The sequence below is a fragment of the Cryptotermes secundus genome, unplaced genomic scaffold (genome assembly GCF_002891405.2).
Source record: "Cryptotermes secundus unplaced genomic scaffold, Csec_1.0 scaffold87, whole genome shotgun sequence".
NCBI classification, from domain to species: domain Eukaryota; kingdom Metazoa; phylum Arthropoda; class Insecta; order Blattodea; family Kalotermitidae; genus Cryptotermes; species Cryptotermes secundus.
This window is the reverse complement of record NW_019739942.1, coordinates 1,351,711-1,365,961: the sequence shown is the minus strand read 5'-3', so window position 1 is coordinate 1,365,961 and position 14,251 is coordinate 1,351,711. Positions and strand designations below refer to the sequence as shown.

Below are 14,251 nucleotides of genomic sequence, written 5' to 3'. Positions count from 1 at the left end.
CCGTGGGAACGCAACGAAATTACAAAACCAACGACTGATTCGATGATATAAAACATCAATCTAAGAATTTTATTCTTGTTTTATACTATAACTTCTGTTTTATATAATCTGATTTATTGTATTTTTACGCCAAGTGTTTTATATAATTAATAGTATTGTATCCAATTTTACTAGTACTGCAGGTCAGTGGTGTATATCAACCGTGTATCTGCCTGATGATGGCTATTGATAGCTGAAACTACGCACTGATCTTGATATTTGTTGTGTTGTGACGGTTGTAATATGATTATGGTCTATTTCCTCAGTACTGGCCTGGAGGAACTAAGAAGGACCTGACACTCCTAATTAGGATCACTCGTAACTCGTCTGAGATTTAAAAGGACACCTATCGAAAACAAGTCTACAGCTTTGCGGATAGACCACTCTGTCCCTCCTGCCTCGGGTGTGTGCATATTTTCACGACCAGTAAGCAAAGAAATCGCTGTCTTTAATCTGCCGGTCTGTTGTATACATCATGACCTTACCCACATGTATAATTCGCATGGACAAATGTTTCAAGAACAAGAAAAACACATTTTAAGCAGCTGATGTGCATCTTACGTCTGGAATCACCTCAGCATATATTTATCTTTCGCATAATCAGCCCACAGAAGTATTTTTAGCGACAAAAAGAAATGTCTGAACTCTTTGACCAGATACCCCCTTGTCTTCAGAATGACTTACGTAAGCACAAGGCTCAGAGTTGCATGAACTGAAGCAGAAGACTGCACAAAGTTCATTATTTAACAGACGTCGTCAAACTGTGGCTAGCAAGCCACATGCATCTCTTCTGAGCATTTTTTAATGCTAGGGGGTGGGACTAAGTCCCTTGTACTGCGGCCACGTCTGGCCTATTGTACCAGCCCCAGATGATAGGCGAGGGTGATTGTGGAGCAATTGGTGGAATGAAGATTGGCAGGGGAAACCGAAGTACTCGGAGAAAACCCGCCCCAGCGCCACTTTGTCCGCCATAAATCCCACTTGAGTAGACCCAGGATCGAACCAGGGCCACCTCAGTGGGAAGCCAGCGACTAACCGCTTGAGCTAGCAGTTAGTGCGGATCGCGGAAGAAATATTATTTAATCCATTTGTCTGCAATCGGATTAAACAGAAAAGAAATCTCTGCGTGAGAAACTGTATCTAAACAGCCGTGCCATTCAACTGACGTCTAATTGCTGATCCTGAATTTCTGATACGTGGCTCTGATGTTCAATAACTTGGCCACCCCTCTTGTACAACATAAACCAGTTCATATGTACAGAAAATAGAATAGAAACGAGATCCAGACACTGCAAATTAATTTATATCGTTTGATGTTAAATGATAAATTTATGCCAGGGATGGACAAGCTAAGTTGGAGAGCAAATAAAATCATTGGCTAGATTTTAATCAGTTTTCTATTACGTCAGTATCCATTCATATATTTAAGTGTTTCATATTCTACGTGTTTTGTCCATTATAATCACATTAAAATGCGCAAAGAACATGTACTTTATTTAGTAGGTAGGTACTGTTACTCTTAAAAGGATCGATGAATAGACTTCAGTACAACTCAAACACACAGCTTCGCAACCACTCATTTAGGTCTAGAAAATATATGGTTTTTCTTTCTAATTCGATATAAACATAAATTGAATGCATACTGAAAATTATGTGCAGATCACAGCATGTTACTGATTTATCCTAAGAAACTTCGATGAAATCCAATAATCCATTATGACCTTTTGAGACAGCATTGTAGCATGCCAAATATTTGTTCTAGAACTAAGTGTACTTCCTTGGGAATCGTAAAGTAGCAACTAAGAGGTCAACCTACTCTCTGCATAAACTGTACTTGTGAATGTATGAGGCAGTCGGTACTTCAGTGTCACTGTCTTTTATCATCTTGCATGTCGAGAACGCATCTCTTAGAAAAAGTTAAGTGCAGAGGTATAAGGACTGCTTGACATCCGGAGGTATTCGTCAGGCGGAGAAGTTTTCGTTGTTTCATTCAGTTCCACCACACGAAACTGGGGAACTTCGTAAGTCCAGAATTTCTCAAGACACACGACATTACGTAATATTTGTAGCTAACAGGCCTCCAATTGCAATAAAGCCATCAATGTTCGTTACGGAATTATTTCGTGTTAGGAAGACATAATTTAAAACATCGCTCAGGTACTTTCTCCTAACAGCAACTGTATCATTTTTAATAACCACTTCCTCCATACAATTCCAAGGGCCAGAATGCCAGGAGATGTATCACAAATTGCTTATTCACCTTCACAACACAGTTTTTGGGTAAGAGATAATTTTGTACTACTTCAGGTTGCTTTAATATCAGGACCATCCCCGTATGTTCATACTAAAGAGCTGGACTAGGACAACAGATTATAACTGACAAGTAAAACAAACTACTCTTCTTCTACCACCATACTTTTATTTTTCTCTCGGCGCTACAGCCCGAATTTTGCCCTTGGCCTTCCTCCATGAAACTCTCCGTTTCACTTCGGTTTACTAGATTTTAGACATTTGGTAGGACTCCTTGGGCGGGTGATCAGCCCATCGCAAGGCCTCTACTTACATACAAACACAGAAAAGCACACACACACAAACAGTAAACATCCATGCCCTGAGTGGAATTCGAACCCACGATTCTGGTTTCCGAGCGAGTGAAGACAGTGCATGTCTTAGATCGCTCGGCTACCGTGACCTGCACCACCATAATTAGTACACAAAAAATAATGTTAAAGATCTGTCTTCTTACTGCAGGTGACAGTGAATCCGTCAACCACTATCCCGGGTTGGTGGTGAACCAGATGTATGACATCATGAATGGTGAGTAGAGCCGGATGTAACCAAGACTCGTGTATAATGGATCTGATCTTGAGCAATTCTATTAGAATTTCACATCAGCACACCTAAAACCAGTCTGGGCAGTGAAGTCTGTTGTTGCAGTAACTTAATATGTATAGCTTAAGTAGGATTTGAGGTTCTCACAAGGTGGCTATGAAAAGTGCTATTTTATTAGATATAACGCCGTGAATTCCGGTATAAACTCAGATGTTTCGTAACAACATACTACCTCCATATTCAGGATCGAAGATTAAGCCAAGCAAATAGACAAAGAGAAACAATAGTCAAGTATAGGGCTTTCAGACAGAGTGTTTGCTGCTTACTTCGTTATCTCTTCGAATATCGAGGTGAAGGCAGCATGTTTCTCTGGAAAAGCTGGCAAACTGACTATAAAGCGTCACATCTCAGAAGGCAGCACTGTTCACAGTCACATCCGTGATAACCTCAAATCATAAAACTGCTCATTTTCACAATATCGTACGTTTTCGATCCAGCGAAAATTTCTTCCCCTTTAGCGCATTCAATGAAAATGATTTGCACGGCCGTTACAACATACCATTTCACAAATAAACATTTCGTTTTATACCGTCAATAATACCAACACTGCGACTGCCAGAAATCTGTGTTTAGCCTTCGGTGGTGACTAACTAATAAACTATGCGAGTTTTTGTATGGTAATAAGCAGAAAATATATGTAAAAATAGTTTCATAACTTAAAGGCTGCGCCAAAGCTCAAGCCGTTAGTCGCTGGCTTCCCACCGCAGCGCCCCGGGTTCGATCGTGGATCTGGTAAAGTGGGATTTGTGGTGCACAAAGTGGCGCTGGGGCGGGTTTTCTCCGAGTACTTCGGTTGCCTCTGCCAAACTTCATTCCACCAAATTCTCCATCATCATAATTACCCGGGGTAGGCTACAATAGGACAATCAGTGGCCGCCGTGCCGAGTGGATCCAGTTGGACTCCACCCCCCACTAACCGAATTCATAAGTTAACAATTACAGACACGGAACAAGACTTTGGAATTATAGACCTATCTAACAGAAACAATATAATAAAAAGCAATATACTCGATATTATTCACAGATATTTATTACTAAATTTTAAAATTATTAATTTACAGTTCCTCCTAGTGTCACTTTATAGACTGAAACTTTTGAACAAATTAGACATCCCAAGCCTTTCCCTGAAGTCCGTCTTTATCCAGTTGTATTCATTTAAAATTTAAAAGTAAGTACATCATGATTCTGAAACTTATGGTAGTTAAAACTTCAGAAGTTATTTTTTTTTTTGAAAATTTTAAGGATTTGCAAATTGTTTAAAATATAATATTTTAATACCAAAATTCAAAAGTCGTATTAAAGTTACCATAAGTGGTACTTGTGTAATTTCTTTGCTCCAGCAGTGTATGTTTTTAAAGGGAGAGTTGCGAAACTTTAGAACCTAATTTCCTCCAACGGATACAACTCCTTCGGGAGAGAAGAAGCCGCATAAAATTCGTTGGACATGCAGAAAGAAAATAACACTAACTTAGCTAAATCAAATGCATTTCTCTGCAATAAGCCGTGAGAATGAACAAACCAGGCAATAGTAGAGAGAAAATTTATGTGAATGGAAGTGCGTTCAAACGTAAAGCAGTGGACAAAAGTGGATACACTTCGGCGCACACGAAACTTTTAAGAGACAACGGTAAGATTAGTCTACGTGCCTGGTTATTATATCACGTGGACATATAGTAGTGGAGATAAAGCTCCAAGTATTCTTTATCTCGGCAATAGATGGAAGCGAATGGTCAGCGTAACAAACCGATCGTTTTATCCCTGTTTCCTCAAGTAAAGAACCGTGATACAACGGCATAACAAGATGAGTATGGCTCTGGTAGCAAGCAAATCCCTTCCGCTCTGGGAAGTCCTTGCCATCACTTTGCCTGAGCTATCCCGGTTCTTCTCTTTATAAAATGTGTGCAGAAAATGTTAAACGTATTTTTATTTGAATATCTTAAAAACCTTTCAACTAAATACGAGTAATTATTATTGTAGTCACTGAAATATTTTCCAAATTTCAAGTTGGTTCTTACATCAACTACTCTGCATCATCTGAAGAGGTTACTTAGCGCCGAATCGAACGACAGTGTATGTTGAACTTAAAATATTGGAGGAAGAAGAAGAAGAAGAAGAAGAAGGAGGAGAAGAAAAAGAAGAAGAAATCGTGGACTACTTTATGAAGCTACTCTGTCACAAATCTAGCATTACTGACGAAAAGAAAAAATAAAAGTACCTACCTACCACTCGACGCTACAGCTCTGTGCGAGCCCTGGCCTCCTCTACAGCCAGTCTCCACTGCTCTCTTATTAAAACGAAAAGTAACGGCCGAATTTTCGGCGCTGCGCACGATATTCGCTCATACTGAGAACAATTCAGACGAATGACTCTGTACGTATCTTCTTGGTCTGACATAGTTATAAAAATCGAGTTGATCTTAAACTCTTGTTAGACAAGTTAGCATTGCACCCTTGTTTGTGTGAGTTATTGATAACACTTCAGTAGTGAGGTTAGTCGTATATATTGTCGAATTGATGGATTATAAACCAATATTGATTTCGAAAAGGTTTCGAAGGAATCAGTCATGGCTTCATCAGAATCTATCCAGATATTTTCCTGAAGAACTGATGAAAACAACGAACAACCATGGTCGGGAGAGCTAATTGCTCGGCCGAGAACCGAACCAAGCACCTGTTGCATATGAGTTCAGAACGTTACTGCTATGTCAACCCGCTCGTTCATAAAGGAAATACGAGTATGCTTCAACTACAGAAGTGACTAACCGTACAATGCGAGTTATGCTTCAGACAAAGCTGTATACTTCAGCACCTAACGACTCTTCACTTAAAACGTAAAGGTGAAGCTGTCCCAGTGCTTAACTAATAAAGCACTACGCCATGAAAACGTATGGGAGAGTGGATGTATAGATCCACATTTTCTTGAACTCAGCACTATGTGGAGGTGAGTGATCAGCTTCAAGCCCCGGCCGCTTTACCCCAGGAAAAGAGCCCCTGGTACCCAACGGAAAAAAGGCTGGGTGGGCCCCAGAGCCAGTCTGGACAACGTAGAGAAGAGAAAATTCTTGAAACTACAGGAACTCGAACTCCCACACCTCGGCCGTCCAGCCCGTAGCCAGTCGTTATATCTACTGCGCTATCCCAGTTCCCTACGGACTATTCACTTAAGCATTTTAACTCAAAACACTATCTGGCTATCGCTATCTATGGCTCTACAGTCGCTTTTTGAGCTTCTTGATCATATACACAGTCGGTAGGACTCCTTGAACGGGCGATCAGCCCATCGCAAGGCCGCTACCTACGCCCTGAACAACACAAACACAGGATAAACGCAGACATCCATGTCTTGAGTGGGATTCGAATTCACGATCCCAGCGTTTGCGAGAGCGAAGATTGTTCATGTCTTAGACTATGCGGCCACTGTGATCGTCATTCAAAACACTGATTTCCAGAATAACGTTGAAAGGTTAAAGAATGTAAGAGACAATTAGATCCTAAAGGGTTCTGACGAAGGTAACACTCAGAATTACTGGGTTTTCGGGCTTTATTATTATTTTGATTGCTACTGGGGCGGGACTAAGTCCTTTGTACTGCGGCCACTTCTGGCCTATTGTATCAGCCCCAGATGATAGGTGAGGATGATTGTGGAGCAATTGGTGGAATGAAGATTGGCAGGGAAACCGAAGTACTCGGAGAAAACCCGTCCCAGCCACATTTTGTCCACCACAAATCCCACTTGACCAGACTCCGGGATCGAACCCGGGCCGTCGCGGTGGGAAGCCAGCGACTAACAGCTTGAGCTATGGCTCGGCTCCTTGGGTTTTCGGGCTTTGTCTATCGTCCGGTATTCTAGAGACTAGAAAATAACTTTTTCGGAAACTAGATCTGTTTCAGTCCTCAGGTGAAGGGGCAGATGCCTACTCTGTTGTGTCCCCAGTGATTGATGTTAGCTCTTTCTAAGGGACCCAACACAGTAGGTGTCTTCCCTCCACCTGAGGACAGAAAGAGATCCAGTTTCCGGAACGTTGTGTTTTCTAGTTTTTAGAACACCGGACGGTGGACAAAGTCAGAAAACCCAATAATTCTAAGAAACAGGCGTTTGAAATAATTATCTAGAGTCATGCATATATGCAACTCATGACGCTTGCTCGTGTAGCTTATTATGATTTAATTTACTTCTCCAGTGCATTTACAAGTCGTAATAATACAATAACGAAGAGACTAACTCACTAATTATATTAGGCCTGTTATATACGAAGCACGTATCAGTTTTTGCTGCCTTGCTCATTCTTAATAAGCTGGTGACATAGACATATGAAGTCTAGTTTTCTAAGAATTCCCTAGCGACATCCTGGGATACATAATATTGAAAACTTGCGAAGATTTATGTAGTTGTTAACTGCTAAACCCAGAGCTTTTGTTTCGGTAATTATTTGGATTATTGTGGTCTTTCCAATATCTCATAACGCTATCAAAGTGTTTATTTCTTTTTCGCTGGCTCTACAGTCCCTTGGGCTTTGGCCTCCGAATTTTCAGTTTCATGATCAATTTACAGACGGTAGGACTACTTGGACGAGTGATCAGCTGATCGCAAGGCCTCTACCTAAACATAGGACAACACAAACACAGAGCAAATACATATACCAAGGCTGCGCCATAGCTCAAGCAGCTAGTCGCTGGCTTCTCACCGCGGCGGCCCGGGTTCGATCCCGGGGTCTGGTCAAGTGGTGGACTAAGTGGCGATGGGGCGGGTTTTCTCCGAGTACTTCGGTTTCCCCTGCCAATCTTCATTCCACCAAATTCTCCATCATCATAATCACCCGGGGCAGGTACAATAGGCCAGCTGGACTCCACCCCCCACTAAGTGATTCTAAAAAAATCATTTTAATAGATATACCAAAACATCATGCCTTGTATGGGGTTAGAAACCACGATCCCGGCTTCCGAGCGAGCGAAGACGGTACATCCCTTAGGCCGCTCGGATACCATGACCGGCATCAACGTGTACACAAAAACTGAACATACCCTAAGCATTCTGGATCGTAGCCTGATTGAGGCTCCGGCATTCGTCACAGAGGTAGGTGGGTGGGTCCGAGAGCTGTTCGAGGGTGGCAGTTAAGGACTTGCCGGGAACTGAATCCTGATATTCGGGCTACTTCTTTGAACACGGATTGTTCAGGCGGCTCATCGCCGGCATCTCAATGAAAATGACCTTGTTCAAACCCATGGCAATCCATATGGGATTTGTGGTGGACAAAGTGGTAGTGCGGTATATTTCTTTCAGAGTACTTCGGTTTTCCCGTCAATTATCAGTCCATCCATGCCCCATATTGATCTTAAATTCGTAGGACGCAAGAATAGACCTATCTGTGACCCCAGAGCCGAGGAACAAAGTCTCGTCCCATTCCTACAACAAAAACAGTCTATTTGCTGCCATTGTTATTACTTATTGCTACTATACAGACTGCCTTATTGTGTATTTTGTTTGTTAGCTTTTTATATCCTTCTACGTACTCGTGCTAAGTTTGTAATTTGCCTCTCAGTTGTTAAGTTTGAGCGTATATAAACAATAACTGAATTTAATTGAATTATTATTATTATTACTTTTCTAAATATTTATACTTTACATTTCTCTGTACTCAGTAACAATTCAGATTTGTGTTAATGAAATTATTATTATTATCTTAGTAGTAGTAGTAGTAGTAGTAGTACTCGTCGTAATAGTAGTATTGTTAATATTTTGTTTGCTTTTTATTTGTTTACTTCACTGCATTAATGTGTCTTCTCCTCCCGTGCTTTCCTGTAATTTTTCTTTGAATTTGACTTTATGTCGTGTTTGTCCATGATGTAATTACTTGTATCTACACTGTGCTGTGTCTGTAATTGGCCTTGTAGCTGTTGACTCGGCACATAAATAATAAAGAATTGAATTATTATTATTATTATTATTATTATTATTATTATTATTAATCAATGACTGGCCATTGGCTTTTGAGCTCAGCAAGTAAATAAATAAGAAAGTGAACTGAATTACCACCGCCGCTCTCGATAGTTCTGTATGCTTCTGCTTTTGAATTGCATTCGCTCGCTCTTATGCAACTTAATTACAAAGATGTTCCTGTTTCATATTGTCTCAGAAATCTGACATAATATTCTGATTTTTAATGGGTGGACACCTATTAATTATTTCATTAATTGCTTACTTACTTACTTTCGCATGGATCTGAGCCCTTCTGGAGGAGCTGCCAATTCTGCAGCTACTCAAGGATTTCCCAGCATTTTATGGAAACCAAAAGTTCATTACCGTGTTCACAAGAGCCCTCCACTGGTCCCTATTCTGAGCAAGATCAATCCAATCAATACCATCCCATCCTATCTCTCTAAGATCCATTTTAATACTGTCCACACACCTATGCCTTGGTCTTCCCAGTGGTCTCTTTCCATCTGGATTTCCGACCAATATCCTATACGCATTCCTCGTCTCCCCTATTCATGCTACATTCCCTGCCCATCTCATCCTCCTTGATTAATTGCTAATGTTAATTATATAATAGATTCTGTATTACGCTCAGCTGTTGATGGCAGTTCACAGCAAAAGAGGAAGCAGCTCTCGCCGGCAGATCTCCTGTCCTTCGCGAGACAAATTGCAACGGGCATGGTAAGCAGCTGTTAACTGTAAGTACTGAAATATACTGTGGTGACTTGGCGAAAAAATTAACGAGGTTTATACCCTATTCGTGATAAATAAGCATATACATTCTCATCTAATGCATTATTTCGTTCAGCTGCAAAAAGTTTGGTAACAACAAACATTTACTGGCCTCCTAATTGATAGGCCGACTGTTCTACATGGACGGATGCCCATCAGTATCTTACTTTTTAAGATACTTATATGATACTTTTTTTCCTTGGCACTACAGCCCCAGTGGGCCTAGGCCTTCCTCCATGAGCTTCTCCGCTCACTTCGGTTTTTCTAGATCTTACATATTCAGTAGGATTCCTTGGGCGGGTGATCAGCTCGTCGCAAGGCTTCTACCTGTACAAAAACACAGAAAAAAAACACACACGCACACAAATTAAACATCCACGCCCTGAGTGGGATTCGAACCCACGATCCCGGTTTCCAAGCGAGCGAAGACAGTACATGCCTTAGACCGCTCGGCTACCGTGACTAGTTTTCTGAATAAACCAACTTAACAGGACAAAGCGAACAATCTACAACAGACATGGCAAACTACGGGCAATTGGGATTAATAAAACCGTCAAACCATTTCTCATAATTTCAAGTGCTGCGTAAAGTGTACAAGACGAGATCTCGCTTGTATATTAACTGATGCATATTTAAAATATGCAAAAAAAATCACACTCAGTTGTTACAACTTCTGCCTAACAGAACCCTTATAGCATCTATCCCCAGAATTGTTTTCTCATACCAAAACAATGAAATATCTGATTATAGTTTGTGTTTTATTTATAGCCCCATATACTTGTATAATTGCATATCTCTGTAAACCTAATTTTTTAGATCTTTCGTACTGTATTTTAATGTTTATAATGCTATTGCAAACCATTATTTTGCTGGAACAGCTAACAGACAAAATTCTAGAGAAAACCATTACTCCAGCTTAGATTACAATAAGGCACAGTCGGAATACGTGCCAGCAGTGTCAAACTGATCGATGAATAGGCTACAGAAAACGTCTATGTAAATAAAAAACGTATTTGCATTTAAAATAACAAATTCTGGGAAGAACATATGGCATCTACTTTCACTTCCATGGCTGCCTATAAAACAATTACTACGCAATTAATACTTCATTTGCTTGCGTAATTCACGGTAGTATAAATTCCCAGTACGTTACGATTGTCAAATTGAAACCCAGTGTCAAAACTTCGAACCGTCAATATATTTGTAACTGTTAACAAATAAAAGAGTGTCAAGCAGAAATGTGGGTGTCTCATCTATTCCATATATTTCACAAGCGCAGCTCCAAGGGTTCATTAATTCATCTCTCACACGTGGAGCTGAGCCCTTCTTGAGAAGCCGCCAATTCTGCAGCTACTCAAGAACTTCCCAGCATTTTATGGAACCAGAAGGTTCATTACCGTGTTCACAAGAGCCCTCCACCGGTCCCTATCCTGAGCTAGATCAATCTAATCCTTGCCATTCCATTCTATCTCTTATTCAGGCCGCCCCATAGCTCAAGCGGTTAGTCGCTGGCTTCCCATCGCGGTGGCCCGGGTTCGATCCCGGGTCTGGTGAAGTGGGATTTGTGGTGGACAACGTGGCGCTGGGGCAGGTTTTCTCCGAGTACTTCGGTTTCCCCTGCCAATCTTAATTCCACCAACTGCTCCACAATCACCCTCACCTATCATCTGGGGCTGGTACAATAGGCCAGAAGTGGCCGCAGTACAAGGGATTTAGTCCCACCCCACTAGCAATAAAAATATCTCTAATTTCCATTTTAATAATGTCCACTCACCTACGTCTTTGTCTTCCCAATGATCTGTTTCCTTCTGGTTTTCCCTCCAATATCCTATATGAATTTATCTACTCCACATTCGTGCTATATGCCCTGCCCATATCCTCCTTGACTTGATCATTCCAATCATACTCGGCGAAGAGTACAAGTTATGAAGCTCCTCATTATGCAGTTTTCTCCAACCTCCTGTCACTTCATCTCTCTTCGTTCCGAATATTCTTCTCAGCACCCTGTTCTCAAACACCCTCAGTCTGTGCTCCTCCCTCAATGTCAGAGACAAAGTTTCACAATCATACAGTACCACAGGCAAAATTAGAGTTTTGTACATGATAAACGTTTTATGTTTTTAGACAGGAGAGCAACGATTCATTAATTACTGCCGTCAAAGTGAAATCTAAACATAGACCTTGATTTTGTTACCCTTATCTTTTGTATCCTACAAGAGTACTTTAATATATTTTCTGGGATCTATTACAAAATGATATTTCATGGCTCCAGTCTTATACCAAAAGTCACTAATATTGCTCTGGTCTCGAAATTTCTCACGGCAACCAAATTTGTACTATAGAAGGCTTGAAATTAAAAAGCAAAATGGTCGGGCGGCCTCTAGCGATGTGATGCTCACACTGAGATTCATAAAAATCCATCAATGCGTTCCAAAGTCAGTGAGGGGAACGGCACATGTACATCACACCACAAAATTATTTGTAAAATATGAAGAGAATGTAACTATGTAAAATAAGATGTTGTGTATTAACATCTGCTAAATAATATGTCCATGCAACATATCATATATCATCTCTCTTTAACAGAAGATGCACCTGTACGTAACCTAACATGCATCACGGTAACATAATTACAGTAATTTCCCTGGAGACTGTCGCTTTCCCCTAATTTCTAACGTTTGCGTGTTTCATTGATGCAACGTATCAGACTTCATGAACTTGAAGTATTTCAGACGACGCTCCATATTAAAAATATTAAATATATAGCCTGTACAATATGCCTTACTCCCCTGACGCAATATTACCATAAGATGCAATAACCCAGTAACCTGTATTTAATTAAAATATATAGTAAACAATTATTTGATAAAATATGTAATAAATGTAAAGGCATGAACCATTAGTTTTTTTCTAATTACGTTAAAAATTAACCCAACCTATCTTTCACACTACAAACATAAATCCTGAAGATGGACGCAACATGTTCCTCCGAAATATTGGTAATCACCTAAAGATTGCACGGGATAACAATCCATAAAACTACAAAACCCTATGAAACCTGCCATGGACAATTAAACTGGTGTAAAATGTATAGAAACTGGCTTTAGAGCGCAGAACAAATCAATAGAATATGATAATATTTATTTCAATTTTGTTTCGATTAATAAGCACACACTAACTAGTTCTATCCTGCTGTTAACTAGGAGTACCTAGCAAGCAACCGCGTAGTGCATAGAGACCTGGCTGCAAGGAATGTTCTGGTATGTGCGGACAAAACCGTCAAGATTTCTGACTTCGGACTGAGCCGTGACATTTATGAAGAAAATATTTACCGTAAGGAAGGATCCGGGAGACTGCCAGTCAAATGGATGGCCCTGGAATCGCTCTTGCATCAAGTGTACACCACACAAAGTGACGTGTGAGTTACTTTCGGTGGACAGCCAAAAACGTTACTATTGTAGAGTTAGATCCAGAAAGCTAAATAAATAAGAGATCAGACGAATGAATCATGACTAGCCTTTAAGTCAATGTTTCTATGTGTACTATCAGCTTTAACATGTTGAAAATCTGTATTCCTCCCATAGAATATATCTGTGTGTTTCGTGGTTTCGCAGTAAACATTATTTCCCTAAACAGCTTTAATTTTCGGATTTTCATACAGGAGATGCATGTTTCCTAAGAGATACGGCCTGAATTCTTATATATGAGTATTGTGCATGTCTTTAAACAAATGCTGAATTGGTTCCTAAATTCCAAGTTGCTACTGCGTGATTCTCAAGCAGCTTTCCTGACTTCAATTCATAAAATTTCAGCCCCCTTCTGTCAAAACCACCAAATAATTTCAATATTAATTCAGAAAATCAAAATTTCGCAGTTCCTGTCTCAAGCCAATAATTCTCAATATCTTCACTTTCATGCTCAAGCATTAACGAAAGATATATTACGACAGATATAGAAGTATTTAGTACACATAAAAGAGTTCCTAATTTTTCGCTAAAAGAATATCTGAATATTTGATTGAATTACATGACAGCATTTGAAAAGTGAGCATAATAAAAAAAATGCTGATTAGTAAAATATTCTAAGAAATTCTAGAAAGTCAGGAATAAAATTAATATGGCACTCTACTATCCACTTGTGTACTAAAAACATTTACTGTCTTCAACTATTCGTATTATAGTTTATCTGGTACTGATACAGTGCATGCACCCACTCAGTAAACTAAATGTGTTTCTTTTACAGGTGGTCATTCGGAATATTGCTATGGGAAATTGTGACTCTTGGGGGTAACCCATACCCAGGCATCCCCACAAATAAATTGTTCAGTCTTCTGAGAGAAGGATACCGAATGGAATGTCCGGCCATTTGCAGTAATGAATTGTATGTAACAATACTTTTGTCATGTTTATAATTTTGTTTTTTTCTTTTAGCATATATTTTACAAAATCTTAAACAGTGCTCCAAATATTTATATGCAAAGAGACATAAAGGGCCAAAATTTCCCCAAAAGCAAATTATATACAAAATTATTAGGATATGATTTAGTGGCGGATGGCACGATTCACTGTGCCTTAAACAGAGAAAGAATTGGTAAAAACTGTGATATTACTTTCCA

General features: G+C 39.9%; 2 protein-coding genes across 5 annotated transcripts in view; one reads left to right on the top strand and one right to left on the bottom strand.

The window, feature by feature from the left end:
* Window positions 1-14,251, top strand: part of LOC111872032 (tyrosine-protein kinase receptor torso) — a 131,596-nt gene that overhangs the window by 99,127 nt on the left and 18,218 nt on the right. The window contains exons 16-19 of one of the 2 annotated variants that reach the window (XM_033754482.1): window positions 2,791-2,856; window positions 9,500-9,585; window positions 12,840-13,054; window positions 13,879-14,016. In XM_033754482.1, coding sequence (XP_033610373.1) covers window positions 2,791-2,856; window positions 9,500-9,585; window positions 12,840-13,054; window positions 13,879-14,016 — 505 coding nt within the window. Of the gene's footprint in view, window positions 1-2,790; window positions 2,857-9,481; window positions 9,586-12,839; window positions 13,055-13,878; window positions 14,017-14,251 lie in introns of both variants that reach the window. The other variant, XM_033754481.1, reaches the window with a different exon arrangement.
* LOC111872022 (general transcription factor 3C polypeptide 3) overlaps window positions 1-14,251 on the bottom strand; it is a 130,779-nt gene that overhangs the window by 108,277 nt on the left and 8,251 nt on the right. The window lies entirely within an intron of this gene.